The sequence below is a fragment of the Terrapene carolina genome, unplaced genomic scaffold (genome assembly GCF_002925995.2).
Source record: "Terrapene carolina triunguis isolate 2854851 unplaced genomic scaffold, T_m_triunguis-2.0 Scaffold790, whole genome shotgun sequence".
Classification (NCBI taxonomy): domain Eukaryota; kingdom Metazoa; phylum Chordata; order Testudines; family Emydidae; genus Terrapene; species Terrapene triunguis.
Genome location: NW_020665141.1, coordinates 14,532 through 34,447, shown reverse-complemented (window position 1 = coordinate 34,447; position 19,916 = coordinate 14,532). Strand labels below are relative to the sequence as shown.

The 19,916-nt window shown below is 49.8% G+C and overlaps 2 protein-coding genes across 3 annotated transcripts; one reads left to right on the top strand and one right to left on the bottom strand.

Moving 5' to 3' along the window:
* Positions 1 to 358: 358 nt before the first annotated feature.
* CHCHD10 (coiled-coil-helix-coiled-coil-helix domain containing 10) lies at positions 359 to 10,818 on the top strand. Of its 2 annotated transcripts, none has more exons than XM_024195539.2 (4): positions 359 to 481; positions 1,711 to 1,930; positions 9,685 to 9,832; positions 10,484 to 10,818. In XM_024195539.2, exons 1-4 carry the CDS (start codon positions 435 to 437, stop codon positions 10,501 to 10,503), a joined length of 435 nt encoding a protein of 144 aa, XP_024051307.1. In that variant the 5' UTR covers positions 359 to 434; the 3' UTR covers positions 10,504 to 10,818. The 2 variants fall into 2 exon arrangements, with proteins under 2 accessions (XP_024051307.1, XP_024051306.1); XM_024195538.2 differs by having other exon boundaries at positions 1,708 to 1,930.
* Positions 10,819 to 13,135: 2,317 nt separating this feature from the next.
* On the bottom strand, positions 13,136 to 17,523 carry CUNH22orf15 (chromosome unknown C22orf15 homolog). The gene is given in 6 exon segments (XM_024195544.2): positions 13,136 to 13,171; positions 13,173 to 13,309; positions 13,957 to 14,031; positions 14,494 to 14,619; positions 15,371 to 15,457; positions 17,499 to 17,523. Coding segments are annotated over 6 exon segments (486 nt in total).
* Between the last annotated feature and the right edge of the window lie 2,393 nt (positions 17,524 to 19,916).

Below are 19,916 nucleotides of genomic sequence, written 5' to 3'. Positions count from 1 at the left end.
TGATGCTATGCTGCGGCAGGGTTGAGAGCTCATGGACACACAGACCGATCTGGTGGGAATGACTCTTCCCAGTGGCATTGGAGTCTTAGGCCAAGGTGCCTTCATTGGGCATTATCCTGCACTGACCACAAGGCCCGTCCCTGCCTGGCTCCCGCCAGCACTCTCTGGAAAGCAGCTGAAGGTCAAATGTGTGGCTCTAGGACAGCCAGCTTCTGGCCTGGGGCCACGTGGAGGGAGGGCGCCTGCGCAGAGAGCAAAGTGCTGGCAGGCCTAGTGAGGGCAGCGGCTTCACGTGCTGTCACTGAGCATGCGCGATTCACGGGGCGCATGCTCAGTAGTGGCCGAGCCTGGCCACGTGGGTTCCCTCGCCAGCCCTTTAAACCGGCTGCGCGGCGCCCGTGCTTAAGGAGACTCGGGACGGCGGCGGCCTGAGGATGCCCCGGGGGAGCAGGAGCGCGGCGGCCCGGCCGGCTGCAGTCAGGTGGGGCTGGGGTAGGGTGACCCTATGGCGGGTGCAGGGTCCCGAGCTCCAGGGGCTGCCCGGGAGTGACAGTCCGCGTGAGTCCCTGGCCCTGCTCCAGAGCGCGAGTGGGCTCCAGCCCAGCCCCTGCTCCCGGGGCTCCAGCCCAGCCCCTGCTCCCGGGGCTCCGGGCTCCTTTGTGACCCCCCCCCCCCGCCCGGTGCGGGCATTAGCTAGCGCTGGCGCCAGCCCTGTCCCTGCGGGAGGCCCTGCGCCCCAAGGCCGGCTCCTAACATGCCCGGTGTTTATGCAGCGCCTCTCTCCGGAATGACAAGGTGGGGGGAAGTGGCGTTGGCCACACACCCAGCTCTTCCTCGGGCCTGGGACAGGTGCGCTGAGCCTCCCAGCCCCATACAAGGTCAAACAGCTGGTTTAGCACAAATCCTTAGCGCACGTCGTAAGGGACCATTCACGGTGAAGTGGGGAATCTCTCCCGACTGGTAATGTATAATCCCTGCCCCTTAATGGGCTAGCGGTGCCGTTGTTTCCAGCCTGGGCTGTCCTTTGCCCTGGTGATCACCCCAAGGAGGGCTTCACATAGAGTCACTCCTCAAGTCAGCTGTGGGGTCACCTTTGGTCTGTCTGTTCACCTGCTCCTCCCCCATAATCACACCAACTATAAACGCTGCACTTCCTCCTGTGCCTGGAAAGACAAACCTCGCCCTCTGGGATCCTGACCCTGCTCTGCAACTAGTTACTAACCAGCTGCATTCCTACCAATGCCCTTGGCTAGCTGACAGGGATGGGTGTCTCGAGGTGACTTTAGCCATGGTGGTGTCATCTTGACATATTTGCCTGCAAGTGGGTGTATGTTTAGAAGGTGGAATAAATTCCTGAGTTTGTGCACACAGAAACATGGGAGGAAGTAAATAAGATCTGTTTCTGGGGTGGCAGTGCCAGATTTGTAACCACAAAGCTATTGAGCTGACTTGTGTGAAAACTGAGCAGCGGCATGGGGTCCTTTTTGTTTCACTTGCTGCTAAACTGGATGCAAATCAGTCTCCGAAAAGTATCCCACAGTGTATTCTCCCTCTTACCCCCCCTTGGCATATACCTAGGTGGGACCACAAGCAAGTGAGCTGCTGGAGTATGTGATTCCTATGATAGTTATGTCTAACGTAAGCTCCTTCCTTTACAAATTTCACTAAACTCTTTCTCCTCTCCTTGTCCATTTCCCTTGTGCTCAGCAGTGCAGCCCCAGCTCATGCTCACCCACCAGCTCATCCTCCACCTTCAGCTGTTGGAGCCCCAGGTCAGCCCCAGCAGCCTGGCCTGATGGCCCAGATGGCTACCACTGCTGCCGGGGTTGCTGTTGGATCTGCAGTGGGCCATGTGGTTGGCAGTGCTCTCACTGGGGCATTCAGTGGCGGTAGCAGCACTGAGCCAGCGAAACCAGCCAGTACTATCCAGGTAATGCAGCTCCATGGTTTCACCAAGAAACTATTCTTCAGAGGTTCCTGGAGTCCAGGAAGCAGGGCTGGTTGTCAGGTGTCCTAGTGGGCCTTCATACACTCCAGGATCACAAAAACAATATCCACCTTAAGTCCTGCTATTACTAAGGAGCCTCTGAGGTGCCTTGTGTGTAGGGGCGTGTTTGTGCCTAGAACCAGTTTGGTCAGGCTAAACCTGAGATTTAAGTGGGGACAAGAGAACAGAACCTGATGCTAGTCGGTAGAGGAAACAGCCACATGTATATTCTCTCTCTGGATTTGGAACATTGATTTATTGAACTTTGCTGGTCAGTTTGGCTTTAAACTTAATAAGATGCCTTTATTAAACAGAAAAAAAAAACCTGTCATTTTTATCTATTAAAAATCAATGGGTATAGGTATTTTGAAACTAGCTGAACTTAATTTCTGAAAGCCTACCTTGGCTTTAGGAGTTAGATTAAAATAAATCAGTTGACATTAACCTGCCTTCATTTCTCCTAGCTGGAGAAGCTAACACTGGTCCTGACTGGGGCACAAAACATGTCTCTCCCCCCCCCCCCCTCCCTCTTTTTCATGTTTAATAGGAAACCTCCACTCCCTGTTACCTGAACTGTCATCCCAAACTCAAAGTGCCAGACATGTTCTCTGGTCTCCAGTCCTGCACTTGAGATTGACCTTCTAGCCAGTTGAGGCAGAGCACACTAGCCTTGGGCCTTGCTGCTTAAAAGGAGGGGCAATTAGATGACTTTTCTGGGCCCTCATTTGTTTGAACTGGTCCTGGTACTGGAAGGCAGGAACTCACTAGTTCTAATCCTGCCCCTGATGATGGTTACTCTTTGGCACTGGAGTTGCTGAATTGCTCTGCTTCACTTTCTCTGTGTAAAGGGAGACTAACCCTGACCAGTTTTACCGGGCTATTGAAGATTGAGGTCCATAAAGAGCTTTTGGAGATGCAGAGCAGCAAGTCTTGTTTCCTTTCTGCCTGGAAGCAGTGTTGGGATCCACCTGTCCCCTTGGAGAGATGTTGTGCAATTCCCATCACCTGGTGGGGCATCCGAAAGTAGAAATTATTAGCAAAGTGCAACCCATGGAGTAACTGTTACATAAAACAGAGCCTGCCCTGAGGATTAGCTAGATCTCTAGGTGCTGGGCAGGCAGGCTGTGGCCTGTACAAGAAACCCTAGAATCTCCTTTAGAAAGACTTTTTCTGCAAAGCTCTGGACTCTTGTAGTCAAGGTTACTTGCTGGATGTGGAGCTGCTTCTTAAAAGGCCCCCAGTACAGACTGATGGAGATGTTGCCTTCCCAGTCATTCTGCCTCCCTGCTTCTCATCACTGCCCTCTCTAGAATATTTCTTTAAATGGGACATAAGGCAGTCTGTATTTCTGTTGTGGTAGCACCTGAGTATTGTAAATGGGGATTGTGGTCCAATTGTACTAGCCCCTGTCTTAACAGATAAGAATCCCTGCCTTGGTATCTAGTGGTGCAGTCTACATAGCCAGTTAAAGTCCAGAAGCCTCCAATTTCCACCTGTCCTGCCGGAACAAAGTATCAGAACAGGAGCTCGCTGGAACTCAACATAAAATGTGGTTTGTTTGGCTGAATGTTGGTCGCTGTTCTAGTAATTTACAGTATGGTCCCAAAGAGTCAAAGGTGTTAACCTAACCCAGTCACTGCCCAACAGTAAACCGTTTTAAACAAGGTCTGGGGTTTGGCATACAGAGACCTCAGCCTGCTTAGGACCATGGCAAATGCACCATTCAAAATCCTTTAACTTTTTATTAAAAGATACAGAAAAGAATGAAAGACCATTGCAGCATTTGAAATGTAAAGTTTTAAGGCCGTCTTTTTCCCTTTTAGCTGGAGAGTTTTTAAGCAGGAATTCCCCTCCCCCCTTGTCCGACAGTCTCTTAGGGTATGTCTACACTACGAGGGTAATTCGATTTTACTTAAATCGAATATGTGGAATCGATATTGCAAAGTCGAACGTGTGTGTCCACACTAAGGACACACTAAGGACAGTAATTCGACTTTGTGAGTCCACACTAAGGGGGCGAGCGTCGATATTGGAAGCGGTGCACTGTGGGCAGCTATCCCACAGTTCCCGCAGTCCCCGCTGCCCATCGGAATTCTGGGTCGAGCCGCCAATGCCTTCTGGGTAAAAAAAATTTGTCGTCATCCGTCCGTCACTAACGCCCTCCCTCCCTCCATGAAAGCGCCGGCGGGAAATCAGTTCGCGCACTTTTCTGGTCAGTGACAGCGCGGACGCCACAGCACTGCGATCATGGATCACGCTGCGACCATCGCTGCACTTGTGGCCGTTCTCAACACCTCGCAGCTTATCATACACCTTTCCCTGAGGCAGATGCAGAGAAATCGGGCGAGGAGGCTACGGCACCGCCGTGAGAGCCTGAAGTCGGAGAGTGGCACAGAGCTGTCAGAAACCACGAGCCCCAGCGCCCAGGACATCACGGTGGCAATGGGGCATGTGGATTTTGTTGAACGGCGATTCTGGGCCCGGGAAACAAGCACGGACTGGTGGGACCGCATAGTGCTTCAGGTCTGGGATGAATCCCAGTGGCTGCGAAACTTTCGCATGCGGAAGGGGACTTTCCTGGAACTTTGTGAGTTGCTGTCCCCTGCCCTGAAGCGCAAGGACACCCGCATGCGAGCAGCCCTGACTGTCCAGAAGCGAGTGGCCATAGCCCTCTGGAAGCTTGCAACGCCGGACAGCTACCGGTCAGTCGCGAACCACTTTGGTGTGGGCAAATCTACCGTGGGGGTTGTTGTCATGCAAGTAGCCAAGGCAATCGTGAAGGTACTGCTCCCAAAGGTAGTGACCCTGGGAAACGCGCAGGTCATCATAGATGGCTTTGCCGCGATGGGATTTCCAAACTGCGGAGGGGCTATCGATGGGACTCACATCCCTATCCTGGGACCGGACCACCAGGCCAGCCAGTACATCAATAGAAAGGGCTACTTTTCAATGGTGCTGCAAGCACTGGTGGACCATCGGGGACGGTTTACAAACATCTACGTCGGATGGCCGGGCAAGGTTCATGACGCTCGTGTGTTCAGGAACTCTGGTCTGTTTAGACGGCTGCAGGAAGGTATTTACTTCCCAGACCACAAAATAACTCTTGGGGATGTGGAGATGCCTACAGTCATCCTCGGGGACCCAGCCTACCCGCTAATGCCCTGGCTCATGAAGCCCTATACTGGCGCCCTGGACACAGAAAAAGAACTGTTCAACTACCGTCTCAGCAAGTGCAGAATGGTGGTGGAGTGTGCTTTTGGCCGTCTCAAAGGGAGATGGAGAAGCTTACTCACTCGCTGTGATCTCAGTGAAACCAATATCCCCATCGTTATTGCAGCTTGCTGTGTGCTCCACAATCTATGTGAGAGCAAGGGGGAGACCTTTATGGCGGGGTGGGAGCTAGAGGCAAATAGCCTGGCTGCTGATTACGTCCAGCCAGACAGCCGGGCCATTAGAAGATCCCAGCGGGACGCCCTGTGCATCCGGGAGGCTTTGAAAGCTAGGTTCCTGAGTGAGCAGGGCAACCAGTGACTTTTCAGTTTGTGGACAGAGAAGCTGAACCTGCCCCCGTTTCTTTACCCAGTTCATTTTGACTATCCTCTCCAGTTACATACCCCCTTCACCCCCTTCCCCTTCCCAAAAAATAAAATCATTTCGATTTTGTTAATGAACAGCGTTGTCTGTATTGCTGTTTTCGCGGGAATATTTTAAACCGGGGACGCAGACTGTGGCGGGGGGCGGGTTCAGTGTTCTGATGCAAATGATGCTTCTAAACTCCCGGAATGACAGGCTCCGCACTGGTGGACTGGTTATTTCAATGGAGAACATGAAAAACACCTCCCAGACTGACCAGGGTAACCAGTGACTGCACTGTGTATGTGTCCTGATGCTGGACCTGACACCGCCTCTGTACCCTGCTAAAGGTCACTGTCCTGCCCAATTACCAAGCCCCTTCCCCCCCTCCAGACAGACTCTCCCTCAAAAGAACCTGACTGAAACAGTAATGGAGAGAAACAAACATTTTATTGCGAACCAGACATGAAACGTGGGGTGTGAAACTTGGACGGGGGCTTCTGTGAGGTGGGTGGGAAAGGACTTATGAAATTTTGGGGAATGTCAGCCTTCTAGTGCTAGAGCAGTCTGCAGGGGTTGACTGAAAGTTTTAACAGCCCTTGCCGCCCCTCCTTCTTTGGAGTTTGGGTGAGGGTGGTGTGGGACTTGGTGGCGGGTGAGGGCGGTTACAGATAGACTGCAGCGGGGCTCTGTCCTCCTGCCTCCGGTCTTGCAGAACATCCACAAGGCGCCGGAGCGTGTCCGTTTGCTCCCTCATTAGTCCAAGCAGCTTTTCAGTAGCCTGTTGGTCCTCCTGACGCCACCTCTCCTCCCGTTCCATGACTGCTCGGTGCATTTGTGACAAGTTCTCCCTCCACTGTGTCTGCTGGGCTGCCTGGGCTCGGGAGCAGTCCATTAGTTCTGAGAACATGTCTTCACGCGTCTTCTTCTTCCTCCGCCTAATCTGCGCTAGCCTCTGGGAGTGTGCTGAGAGGCTGGGTTGGGAGACAGTCGCAGATGTGTCTGTGTGAATTGTGAAAAGGGAGTGAATTCCTGAGACAGATAAATGAAATTGTATACAAAGAACCTAGTCTTTCTCTGTGAACAAGACCATGCACTGCACCTCTCACATGCGCACTCAGGACAAGGTCGAATTTTCGGCCGTCGCCTTCAGTGCCTGTGGACTTGCGGAGGTCTTGGACTGTTCAGAGAACTGTGGCTGGAGACCTGAACTTCTGGAGCGGGCAATAATGGTAAGCCGCAGACTTGTGGCTGCTTAAAACTCCAGCAGTAGCACTGGCCTCCTTTCACATTGAAAGCAATGCCAGTCTCTGCTGCCAGCAATCAGGACAGCATCAACTCTGCCCCTGTCCCACCCCCTCGCGGCTGTCCCAGGGAAAGATCCCTGTATGCTGCCCCTCTCCCTCCACCGCGTGGCTGTAAAGCAGTCCCAATACTAACATTCCCCTCCCTAATTCAAAGCAGGGCGTCATGAGCGACATCACCCTCCTGAGGATCCCGGACACCCAGAGAGAACGCATGCTGCGGGAAAGCATGCAGAAACCGGGGCCGTATGCCGCCATGCTATGTCGGGCCATGATCCCAGAGTACTTGATTGTGGCGTGGAGGGGGCATGTCTGCTACCACGGAGGGCCCACTAAGATCGCCCTACCCCGGAACCTGATCAACAGGCTTGAGCTCTACCTCCACGAGACCTACGAGGAGTTCTCCTACGAGGATTTCTCGTCGATCCCCGGCCACATTGACCGGATTTTCGCGTAGGTGCACTGGGACTATGGAGTGGAGCGTCTTGGGCCTGGGAATCATGGAGTAACGGACATTGTGAAAATTTTTTAAAACACTTGGGACTAAATTGAGAAGAGCCCAAGACAGAGAAATCATGAAAACCCATTTGTTACCTTTGTAAATATTCCTGTTTTGTACCTGATTATTTTTTTACTAGTTTACAGAACTTTTATAAATGTACATTGTTAATAGTATAAATATTACCGTTCTGTTTTAAATAAATGTTTACATGTTTACAGCACTTACTGCTTGATCCTTCCCCTGATTCTGTGTCCGGGGTAAGGGATGGGGACGGTTGGTACGGGATCTCGGTAAGGGTGATGAAGAGCTCCTGGCTGTCGGGGAAATCAGCGGTGCCAGCGCTGTCGACTGCCTCGTCCTCCTCATCTCCTTCTTCATCTTCCCCGTCCGCTGTCATGTCCGACGAGGAACCGGCCGCGGACATGATCCCATCCTCGGAGTCCACGGTCAGGGGTGGGGTAGTGGTGGCGGCCGCTCCCAGGATGGAATGCAGTGCCTCGTAGAAACGGGATGTGTGGGGCTGGGATCCGGAGCGTCCGTTAGCCTCTTTTGTTTTTTGGTAGCCTTGTCTCAGCTCCTTGATTTTCACGCGGCACTGCGTTGCATCCCGGCTGTAGCCTCTCTCTGCCATGGCTTTGGAGATCTTCTCGTAGATCTTAGCATTCCTTCTTTTGGAGCGCAGCTCTGAAAGCACGGACTCATCGCCCCACACTGCGATGAGATCCAAGACTTCCCGATCAGTCCATGCTGGGGCCCTCTTTCTATTAGATTGCACGGCCATCTCTGCTGGAGAGCTCTGCATAGTTGCCACTGCTGCTGAGCTCCCCTCGATGTCCAAAGAGGAACTGAGATTCAAACTGCCCAGACAGGAAAATGAAAATGAATTCAAATTTTCCCGGGGGTGTGGCTGGTCAGAGCATCCGAGCTCGGACTGCTGTCCAGAGCGTCAACAGAGTGGTGCACTGTGGGATAGCTCCCGGAGCTATTACCGTCGATTTCCATCCACACCTAGCCTAATTCGATATGGCCATGTCGAATTTAGCGCTAATCCTCTCGTTGGGGAGGATTACAGAAATCGATTTAAAGAGAGCTTTATGTCGAACTAAATGGCTTCCTGGTGTGGACGGGTGCAGGGTTAATTCGATATAACGGCGCTAAAGTCGACATAAAAGCCTAGTGTAGACCAGGCCTTAGATCGTATCAAAAATAACTGTCTCTTCTGGGGAGAAGAGAATAAGTTAGTTGAGGTGGTTTGGAGCTGTTGCTGTTGTTTAAGTCTAATCCTGCTTCTTTTGAGACAAAACAAGATGAACACGAGGGAAAGAGAACCGCAAAGAGAGACAATAGAGCTTTTGTCTCTAGTTTTGACTCTCTCATTTGCAACCTCGATGCTGGAAAAACACAGGCACAGCACACGGTTCTATCAGCACTCTGAGACCTGGCAAACTTGTACTGGCATTGAGCTACTTGGGGTATTACTTTTAGCTGCCTCTTTCTGGTTACTGGCTTATAGCATTGTTGCCAAATATGCAGTCCTGGCCAGATAAGCCAGATGCTTATTAGACAGAAGGGAAAAGAGAGAAGATAGGGAAGGAAAAGAGTACCAAGTGGTGGTGCTGAGGCCAAGTCTCATATCCCAGATGTCATCTGGGTCCCACTCTCTGGCCTGATCACCTTTTCCAATCCGCATTTGTTGTGATGTGATGAAGTTTCACTCACTTCTCACAGCGGAGCTCACAATCAGGGCAAATTTGTAGGCTGAATTATCACAACATAGTCCTTCTAAGTGTATACATCCGAACAACTTGAGTAGCATGATGGAAGCTTCCATTACCTCTCTGAATGGGGAAAATCCTTTCATTTGGAATGCTGCTTTTGCTAATGTGAGACTATTGGTGTCTAGGAAAGTGTTTTTTTTTTTTTTTTTTTTTGTATTTCTCAGTTATGGCCCTCCCTTCTATTTGATTATGCACTGAGAATTTGGGACTGTAATTATTTTGAAAACCATTCAAGATGATGGGACATGAGCTCAGTTTATTCACACATTTGCCCTGACTGGCAAGTAAACAGGAAAATCTAGACACGATAGATCATTGTATTAGTCTCCTTCTGTCCCAGAAAAAATAACAGGAGTACTTGTGGCACCTTAGAGACTAACAAATTTATTAGAGCATAAGCTTTCGTGGGCTACAACCCACTTCTTCGGATGCATATAGAGTGAAATATATTGAGGAGATGAACACAAGAGGGAGAGAGAACTTCTGTCCCAGAGTTTGTCTCCCTAAACTGGGATGTTTTTTTCTTCTTGGTGTCTGTAGGAGCCCAGGCAGCCTGCGTTCCAGCAGCCACAGTATGGACCTTGCCACTATGAGATGAAGCAGTTCTTGGAATGTGCTACCAATCAGAGTGACTTGACCTTGTGTGAAGGTTTCAGCGAGGCACTGAAGCAGTGCAAATATAATAATGGTGAGTTTTTTTTGCTTGGTTTTGCTGCAGGGTGCAGAGATGGGCAGCTATCAAGCCTGGGACTGACGAGCTAATGTTTGAAAGAGTAGTGTGGTTTAGTCTGGTAGGGCTTTCGAACAGCAGCTTAATAGTTCCTCCTAAAGAAACCAAACCCTCTAAATGTGGAAGAGGTCGCTGTCCTTGTCTTTGAAGTGACTCCAAAGTCTCACATCTCTGCCATTTCAAAAATGTAGTCCTCTCCATAAAGATGCTCAGGAATCATGGAAAGGGGAAGAGGGACACCTTTGGTCCATGTCTTAGCAGAATGAAAATGGTGTTCCCAATAGTGGGCTTGGAGATCCCTTTTTAGGGGTTGGATGCTCTATTGCCATGCTCCTTTGGGGAGCCTACTCCTTTCCCAGAGCACTGCCAGCCAGTTCCCTTGTTTCTTGCCCGTTTGCCGGGGGAGAAGGGTTCCCTTCTCCTGGAGCAACATGCTAAATAAATGAAGTGATGAGTAGACAAAACCCCCTTTTGTGCTTGGTTGAACTGGTACCCCTGTTTGCACGTTCTGGCTAATCATGGGGCATTTGCCTCACTCAGACATTTGACATATGAGGGTCCTTTCTGCCTAATGTTGAACTTGAGCTTCTCCAACCTCTCCTATTGTAGGTGTCTCCTCCCTCTTGTGAAGACATTCAGCGCTAACACAGGGAAACAGGAGCCTGGAGTACAGCAAGAACGGAAGAGACTAGAAGGAATAGCTAGTGACCAAAGTAACCAGGTGAAGGGAATGATAGTCCGACCAGCGGAAAGAACCACTTAGCAATTACAGAAGCATGTTAGCGCTAGGAAAGAACAATGGTTGGAATTTGATTGGGCTTTTAGAATCCAGATCTCGTTTGATTTGCTACAGTGAAATATGTAATAAAAGGAGATGGTTTATTTTAATCTATGAATAGTTTGTATGTTGTGTTTCTTACTGTAGATTAAACTGCAGGATGTCATTCTAATCTCCGAATGTGTTTTCTTCGTCTCCTCTCCAAACAAGGGGAGCGAAATAATTAAAATCCATGTAGCTGGATGACTCAGCAAAACCAAACAAAGCCAGGCCTGGATTTCCTCTCACAGGACACGTATACAACCCCTGCTGTACTTTTTTATCTGCTCAGAAGGCCAGAGCAGAGAATTTTTAAGAGCACTGCCCTGCAAGTGCTTCATTGACTAGGATTCTTGTAAATCTCAATATCCTCTCAGCTCACGGACATGATGGGGACAGAGGTGTGGAAGGAAAAATGTGACCTGGTCAATTGCCTGACTAAGAACACAGCTGGCTGATCTTATTTTGGGTCTTAGTGGGTTAAGTAATATGCTGAAGGTCATTAGCATCAGGTTAAGTTCGCTGGTGCCACATGCAGCTTTAACATTGGACTAGGAGCTGCAAGGCTTCATCTAACAAAATCAGGTACAACTAGTCAGTAATTGAAATGCATTTGACACTCTCCACAGACCTGGCTCTGCAAAAAGCCCCCATTTTCAGTTTGATGGGCTATGGAGCAACTCGGGTTACCTTGGCACAAGTGAAACTGACACGAACAGTCAGCAGGCTTCAGCTGGAAGCTGCTGTGTGACCAGCAAAAGAATGCTTTGCATACTAATGTTGGTTTTTCTTTACAGATGGATAAAATCTCTTAACTCTTGGTTATTTTAGTTGTCATAGCTTTCTAGCTGCTGCTGAACACTGGACAGTAGTGTCTGAATCTCATTCCTTGTATGGATTGGTAAGGAAGACAGTGGCTGGAAACAATCTATGCTGGTGCAGTTCTGTTACTCTTTGCTGTTTAGCAAAACTGGGAAGCTGTATTTCTCCTCTAAAACTATCAAAACAGTGGATATACCCCAGTCTTGCAATGTAAGCCTCTTCTTTCTCTTCTTCTCTCCCCCCCCCCCCCCCCCCCCTCCACCCCCCTAACTTTTGGCACTGGTTAGTGTCTCCTGAACTATGCATTGCTTGCAGTCAGACTGCCCTGTGCAGTGTCCTGGGAGAGACTGCCAAGGAAAATTTAAGTGCAAAGGACACTCTGAAGTCTTGCTGCTTTGTGAATAAAGGGTGAGTTTCTGATCTCGGGAACACCAATATAAATCTGGAATAACTAATGAGTCAGAGCTACTCCAAACATATAGTGAAAATGAGATCCAAAATTGGACCAGTGTTTGCACATGTGCTAAAGCATCTGTGAAAGAAACTAGTTTCTCGCTGAACAAAACTGCATTTCTCACAATCCTTTAAACCACTGTTTTTATTCTGTGTATTCAGTATTTTATGAATTACGTTCTAGTCTGGTTCATAAAATATTCCTCCAGGAGCCATTTTCCTTTCAGTCAACAAACCCAACTGTACAATGAGAACCTGTTCCTGCTTGAGGCAGGAGACATTGGAACTGTGCTTTCAGAAAGGCCACTTACAGAGCAGTTACTGTGAAAGAGACATGGGGATTCCTGGCTGGCTGCCTTGCAAAGATTCCATATCAGACTTGCTCAGTCTCCAAGACTATATTGTCTCTTTGATAGCCAGCCCTACAAACTCAACCTGCAATTGAAAGTCAAGCTGAGTCTTTTCTGGATTATGCATGATCAGGCATAAAGAGCCTCTCATTGGAATGTAAATAATGCTTTTGATGAAGCAGACAGAATACAATCCACTTTGCTCTCCCATACCTAGTGTAGTGGGAACAGGAATAAAATAATACACATTTATCTCTCACTAATGTCAATAGTTTTTTAAATAAATGTACCAGTTGCCCTTAGCCTGAGGAGGGGAGATGAATTTACAGTGCAGGAGAAATGTTTTGCAGCAAGTAGGCTTGAGAACACTGACTCATCACAAAGTTCCCCTAGTTCTAGTAGGGGTTGTTAGGTGTTCCCATCGTACACTTCATTGGGAACTAACTAACTTCTGTTGGGTTGTGACTGACTATAGATGGGGCACCTTCTTGCAGAAGAGACCTGCTCTGTGTGTGTCAGTCGCTAGTACCAAAAGTAAGTCTGTACTACTTTAGTCTGTTACCCCTGACAGGTCTAAACTCTTTTTCAGAGGGTGGCATAAGCCTAGCTAGCCTTCCATTTAAAAAGGTTCCAGGGGGTCTCTGATTATGGCTCAGTCTGGCTGTGAGGAGGATGCAGTGTGCTGCTTATAAAGCAGTGGCCTTTTGCATCCTGCCCTACAGTTTGACTACACCTGGCTGGCTGTCTTTGACCCTGTGTAGGGTCTCTGGAAGATGCTTCCAAACTGCTGGAGGCCTTGTTCCCGCAAGGGATGATACTCTACCTAGGTGGGCCTGCTGGAGAGAGCAGAGCCTTTCTTACTCTGCTGTGTGCTTCTGACTTTGGCTGGGGAGCCCAGGAGTGGTTCCTTAAGTGGGCGAAACTTTCTCTGCATGGAACTCCTCCTTGTGTTGTCCTTCAGCTGAGGGTGTGCTGATAACTTCTGCAGCCGCTCTGGGAAGCAAACCCAGAAACCCGCTGTTAGTTTCTTGCTAGGCTCCTGTCTACTAAACCAGGGATTCGGCCAGCTAACTGTTTCCTTCCTTTGTTTATATGGCAATAGAAAGAGTGATGAAGTCTAGTGGCCTGAGCCCAGGATTAGGAGACAGGAACTCCTGTGCTTTCTAATCCCTGCTCTGACCATCCATCCCTCTTTATACCTAATGTAAAACACTTCATCCCTCTGCCTCTGTTGTCCCATGCAGGAAATGGAGTTGGTAACTTACCCACCAACCCTGGATGTAATGAGGATTAGTAAAACAATGTTTGCAGAACACTGAAGATGGAAAACTGCATGCCTAGTATGATGGGAAATACTTTCTGGCTTAAGCTGAACATACACATTTTGGCTTTTTGATAGTTTTTCACCTATGTTCCTTGGATCTTTTGTTCCTTTAGCCAGAGCAACAACAATTTTTGGCCAAGTCAGTTCTGGGAAAAGTCACAATCAAACCTCAGGCCAAATTCTGCAAAAGGGGTATGAAATACAGGGGCTCATGAGGGTGCCTGGGGCAGGGATTTGACTGACAATGTTTGATGTTACACATCTATATCACTGGTCTCCCTATGGTGATTTGATGCACTGGGTGCCCAGCTCTCACCTGCCAGCTCAGGGTGGTGTTTTCCCAGGTTTTCCAGTAGAGATTCGTAGTAGATTGATTCCGAGCCTTCTCCTCCTGCCAACAGAATTAGCAGAACCATGCTCCTTCATTTCATAGCCTGGAAAAAATTACTGGGCCATCAGACCTGCTTTAGCTTGGGTAGTTCTGCCAAGTCACTTCAAGAAGAAGTAATTGTTTCACACTAGCATGGCACTTGGTGTCGGGAGTTTGTCAGGATACAATTGCCGCATGGTTTCTATCCACCTACCTACATCCATACATTCTTTTGCAGTGTCCATTTGCAATGGATGCTGATAATTTCCTTTGTTTGCTTGTACCTTTGCTCTCGTGTGCTTTTCATTCATTTCCATACAGTAGGATGGATAGCCCACTAACTTCGTTCATGTACCTTTGTTTAGAACAAACAAAATCCCAGAGAAGGAAGGAGTGGGGATCCTTTCCTATAATGGGGGATGTTGCCCTGGAGGGAGCACAGTAGCATTCTCAGTCCACAGAGGGACTTGACAAGTAACTTACGAATGACTCTGATGAGGATGTAGCACTGTCTCTCCTGTAGGTATTTACTGGCCAGGTCAGATGCAGGACTTTCCACTTCGCTCAGGTTCATCAGGGTCCCTGATTCATCTAGAAGATCAATGCAATCTGGAGAGAGAGATTGGATTAAGAAGTTCCTATGTACCCACAATTCTACAATTCATACAGCGTTAGGGCTGGTTTATCTACACAGGGTGACTCAGGAAAGTGACTTAAATTAAACCAAATTAAGGTCACTTTAATTCTGAATAAGTGTGTCCACACAAGCATCTAATGCAGTTTAACTAATCCAGTTTAAATTCCCAGCTTTAGTTCATTTGGATTAACTTTCCTGACTGTCCAGTGCAGCCCTCAGCTGCGTCTGCACTGTCCATGACCGGTGTGGAGCTACTCCCATTTGACACAGCCAGGGAGAGACTCAACCTTGACAAGTGACCTGGTTACAGAGACATGAAATTCACTTGCCTCCTCTGGTACGCAGTGGTTATGCCCCCACGTTTTGTAACATCAATATTTTTAGGTCACTAAAACACCCAGCAAACCATTACAGTATGTCTAGTTTGTCTATTGCTTAGTAAAGGACTTTGGGATCCCAAGGAGCTCTATAAATGTATTTTCCAGTGTATTACCTTTAGTATGTTACACTGATCACAAAGTTTATGAGACAGGACAGAGAAATACATCATCTGCTCCACCCCCTCTTTTTTGCGATTCAGTCTGACCCCCTTAATCCCAGTTTGACCCATTTTTCACCTTTCCGCCAGCTCCCTCATCATGTCTGATACTCTAAGAGCATCTGTGTCTGTCCATCAGGCAGGTGGCCTTCACTCCCGTTAAGAGGGGGATAGAGAGACAGTACCTTCTGGCCTGCACTGGCATTTCTTCTTCAGATGCGCGGTGAGGCTCAGGACCCGGCAGTGCACGTTCACAATCTCTTGGCAGTCAGCTGTGAAGCAGAGAAAGGGAATTAGCACAGGAGGAGACAGAGATTTTCCCCAAGTTTAAGGGCTGCACAACCCAATGAGCTGAACCAGTGAAGAGACCAGGGGCGGCACCAGCACACCAAGCACGTGCCTGGGGCGGCCTGCCGGTTGCCGTGAGGGCAGCAGTTTGGCGGAATGTCTGCAGGAAGTCCGCCAGTCCTGTGGCTTTGGCAGCAATTCGGCGGCGGCTAGCCGTGGGACCGGTGAACCTCCTGCAGGCATGCTGCCGAATCCGCGTTACCAGCGGACCTCCCGCAGGCCGAAAGCCACCTGCCTGCCGTGCTTGGGGCGGCAAAAAACATAGAGCTGCCCCTGGAAGAGACAGACATTATCTGCTCATGTCAGCGAATGTGGCAGACAGAAAAGGGAGGGGCAGTTTTACTGCAGAAGGGGATGTGTCACAGCCAGACCTGGGGTGCTGCAGACCTGTGCTTCTCCTTCCCTGGTCCTTAGAACCACAATCAAACCGGACCAGGAGGCACCCAGAGTATTCTGGTGGTTTAGGAATACGTCTCACTGCTTCATAAGATGCCTGTGGGTTCAGGTTGTTCTTTTAAACTTGGTCTCATAAAATAGAAGAAATAGGAAACTTAGGGTGTGATCGGGCTCTTCGCTTTCCCCTCTGCAAACCCGCGAATGTCACACGTGCCTTGAGTTTGGGAGTCTCAGCTTAGTCACCAGTGGATATTTGCCTAAAAAACTTGCTAATTCAGCGAGATTGGAGAGGCCCGGGACATGAACAGCAAGGGGTGATGCAGGTCAGTACGGACGTGCAGCAACAGACTGGGGGCAGGGGTCCAGAGGTAGGCTAGCAGGGGGAGCTGCAGGTCAGGACTGCAGTGTTTTCGAAGAGATGTTGGAGGGCTCAAAGCTTGAATAGCAGAGTTTGTAGGGTTGCGATTGAGGGCCATTAGCGGAGTTTGGGTAAGGCCTGCACGGTGCCCGCTAATGCTATTGCTGGGCCTTGCCTGAGCTGTCAATCCTTCATTTTAAGAGTGCTCAAAAGGTTACATTCTACAAAGCAAATCAGGGGGCTGGACTCGATGACCTTTCGGGGTCCCTTCCAGTTCTGTGAGATAGGTGTATCTCCATATTAATATAACAAACTATCATTTTCTCAGGGGAGCCGTTTCTGCAGCTAAACAGCCCTTCAGTCAGTGGGCTACCTTCACTCTGCTGCTGGTGCCCAGGCCGTGGGCCCGGGGTCACAGCAAGTCCACTTGGAGCAAGTGAGCTGGGAGTTGGGCTGCAATGATACAAGCTGCCCCCAGCCCCTGTTTTGCCAGGGGCCCAAAGCTGCCAGCGTCGCCCAGCAGGCAGGTGAGACTTGGCAGGAAGGGGACATGGAGTACGAATGAATAGAAAAGCTATAGTCACTGATGTGATCAGAGATGACTCTGCAGACACACAGGGAGCAGAGATGCCATTTCTACACAGTCACTTCGCTGAGGATGCAGGAGCTGCACTTCAGAGAAGCACAGACCCCTCTGAGGAGCAGGGGCAGCTGGAAAACACGGGAACTTGGTTTTCATCTGGTGTCTTTTCTCAAATTGTTTCATTATGCTGTATGGCCCTGAAACCCCAGAACAGTAAAAGTCTGCAGTGACCATCCTCCCTTAGAAAGATGGAGTAAAGTCTGAGGTCTGTCTGCAAATAATACCAGATAATGCTTAGCTCTGATTTAAGTTTTTTTAATCCCTCAATCTCAAAGCTCTTTACAAAGGAGGTGAAATACTGGTTTTACAGATGGGGAAACTGAGTCACAGAGCACTCACACAGTGAGTCAGTGGTCTCCTGACTCCCTGCACTGTTCCCTAGCCACTAGACAACACTGTCTCCCCAAATACACCTGCCCAGGCCACTGACTTAAGGTAAACGGATAGGATCACTGAACGGTGGCAAGAAGAGGAACACAAAGTATGCTGTCAGGTTTCACGATCAGAGAAACCAGCTGATTCGGAGAAGCTGGGTCCAGAGGGCAAAGTCTGAGCTTCCTCCACTTACCTCCATATCTCACTGTAACGAACATGGTGCTTCCACTCTCCTGGGCCCAAACCTCCTCATCAGCCCCCTTCCTCGGGACTGCTGCCCCCCTCCCCCAAGCCAGAGGACTTTGCGGACGGTGCTCCGACTGCCTTGTGTTTTGGGGCAGACTTGCAGGCAGCCTTGGTGACAAAAGGCTGTTATTAAGACTGGCATAATTAGCCCGCCGAGAGCCTGGGGGAGGGGTGAGCATTTCCCTTGTTAATGCTCTTATTGGTTTCAACAACCCGATTTCCCAGCAACGGGGAAGTAACTCCTGCAGATTCCAAAGCTTGTCAGCGAAGCTCTGACAGGGGCTAGGGGCAGGGGTTGTGCTAAAGCAGGCAGAGGCATCTGGGAGGGCTGCCCAGCCCATCAAGGCATCATATTGTTCCAGACCATCTTGATGCCACTGTCTCATTGCCACCAAATAACAATCCCGGGGGCCTCTGCTTTGGATTCAGAGGATTCCTTGCCCATCTTTTTTCAGGGCCTCAGCAACCCCGGTGCTGCGCTGTGTTCTCCAGCTTGTCTTCCAGCTCGCCCCGGCCCAGCTGAACCAACCACCACTGAAAGCCGTCAGCACTGCAGAGCCAGGCTGACTGCACAAGGGCGTCTCTGGTCTCCGCTGTCTGCTGCATCAGCGAATCCCCAGCACAGTCCTGACTCCACAGTCTCAATTGCTGGTGCTGAAAACTGGCAGAGTTAATAGCAATCGCTGCGGCTCCAGAGACGGGGCTGAGCGTCTGGCCTGGCGGCCAGGCCAGGCTTGGCCAGAGGGGCTGTGTGGTCCAGGAGATAGCGGGCTGAATAGGGACACAGCAGCTGTGGGTTCTATTCCCAGCTCTTGTGCTGGGTGACTTGGGTAAGTCACTTTGTACCTCAGCCTCCCCATCTGTCCCATGGAGATAACTGTACTGTAAACAGAGCACATTCAATATGATGGGTGTGGGGAAAGCTGGCAAAGCAAGATGATCACAGGGCCGCATTTCTAGCCACTGCTGTACTTTTTGCCTCAGGTTCAAAGCCCTCCTTCCCTCCATTTGAATGGTGATCATTCCTAGTGCTTAGCCAGCACAGCACCTCTTCTGAGCCATTTACAAACAGCAGGGAATACATGTTGCTTCGCGACCACCATGGGCAAAGCCTCATTTATCCCCATTTTACAGAAGAGGAACTGAGACTCATGCCCCAGGCCACCCAGTGAGTCAGTGGGGGAGCTGGGATTGGCCCGGAGGCGCTGGGGAATGCCAGTTTGAATGGTGTTCTGGTTCATGCTGACTCCCCTTCAGGCCTTTCCTACTTCTATCAATCCATTTATTTACAGGGGCGGGCTCTTCCTCTCCCAGCAAGGGGCCCAATGCCTCGTCCTGGCTTTGGGACTGTTTCCATGGTAACACAAAACACTGGAAGAACTCTGAGCTGGGATATAACCCTAAATGCAACTCTTTCTGCTGCAAACGGTCCCTGTGGCGATGGTTGCCAGGCAAACAGTGAGGTATTTATATTTTGGTCCCTTGGGGCCTTTTAGTGGCGTCATCTCCACACAGCCTCTGCTGTGTATTCATGGCTATAGACCTAAGTGTGTAGCTGACAAGGTTGCCTTATATGGCTGAGGGTGTGCGTGTGTGTGGGGGGGTGGATTGGTGTGTCTTGGGAAATAAGGTGCAAATTCTCATGTTATGGCTAAACTCTCTCATCCTCAGCTTGAGCTGGAAAGAGGGGGGCAGAGCTGATGGAGGCATCTAATCTGCCCAGAATCCGCTCAGGAGAGTCCCAGGCCTCACTGGTGGATAGCATGTTTGCAACATAGGGCCAGCATGGGTTAGATCCAGGTCTGTTCTGATACCACAGAGCTACGTAGCTCATGATATTATCCAGAAACAAAGGATCTGGTTGGTTGATGGTTACAGTTGCTAAGCACAATTTAAGAGAAGAGGGGTAACTGAAGTCACCCACAGAACAATCCCCACCTCAAACTAAGCTAAGGAAATCACCAGCTAAAGGTACCTCAACAATTCTGACATCAGCCTCAACATTAACACCCAGGTCACCCCTACCCATAAAGCAGACCCGTTCCCAACGACTAGCACTCCAACCACCTCTGTGTTACTGTTTCAGAGATGACCCCACTTTCACTGATCTCAATGGTTTCCTTCCAGATGCAAAGATGTAAATACCACTGAGCCACCACTTGAGGGGGGTATTTATTTGTTTATGGTGAAACACACGACTCGCAGACATGTGCTGTGAGCCGGTTGGCAGGGTCGGTTCTGCTCAGTCCTTGGCTTGGAGACCCCCAAACAGTGCTTAATTTGTGCTAGGTCTTGCCAGGCCTCAGCCCCGGCACCTCTGGGCCTGGCAGCTCATAGCCCCGGCACCTCTGGGCCTGGCAGCTCA

What these genes read in the sequence shown, in the direction of transcription:
- CHCHD10 (XM_024195538.2), top strand. Translation starts at nt 435, where the DNA reads ATGCCCCGGGGGAGCAGGAGCGCGGCGGCCCGGCCGGCTGCAGTCAG. An exon ending in GCCCGGCCGGCTGCAGTCAG is followed by an intron (nt 482 to 1,707) that starts GTGGGGCTGGGG and finishes CCTTGTGCTCAG; the next exon opens with CAGTGCAGCCCCAGCTCATG. An exon ending in GCAGTGCAAATATAATAATG is followed by an intron (nt 9,833 to 10,483) that starts GTGAGTTTTTTT and finishes CTCCTATTGTAG; the next exon opens with GTGTCTCCTCCCTCTTGTGA.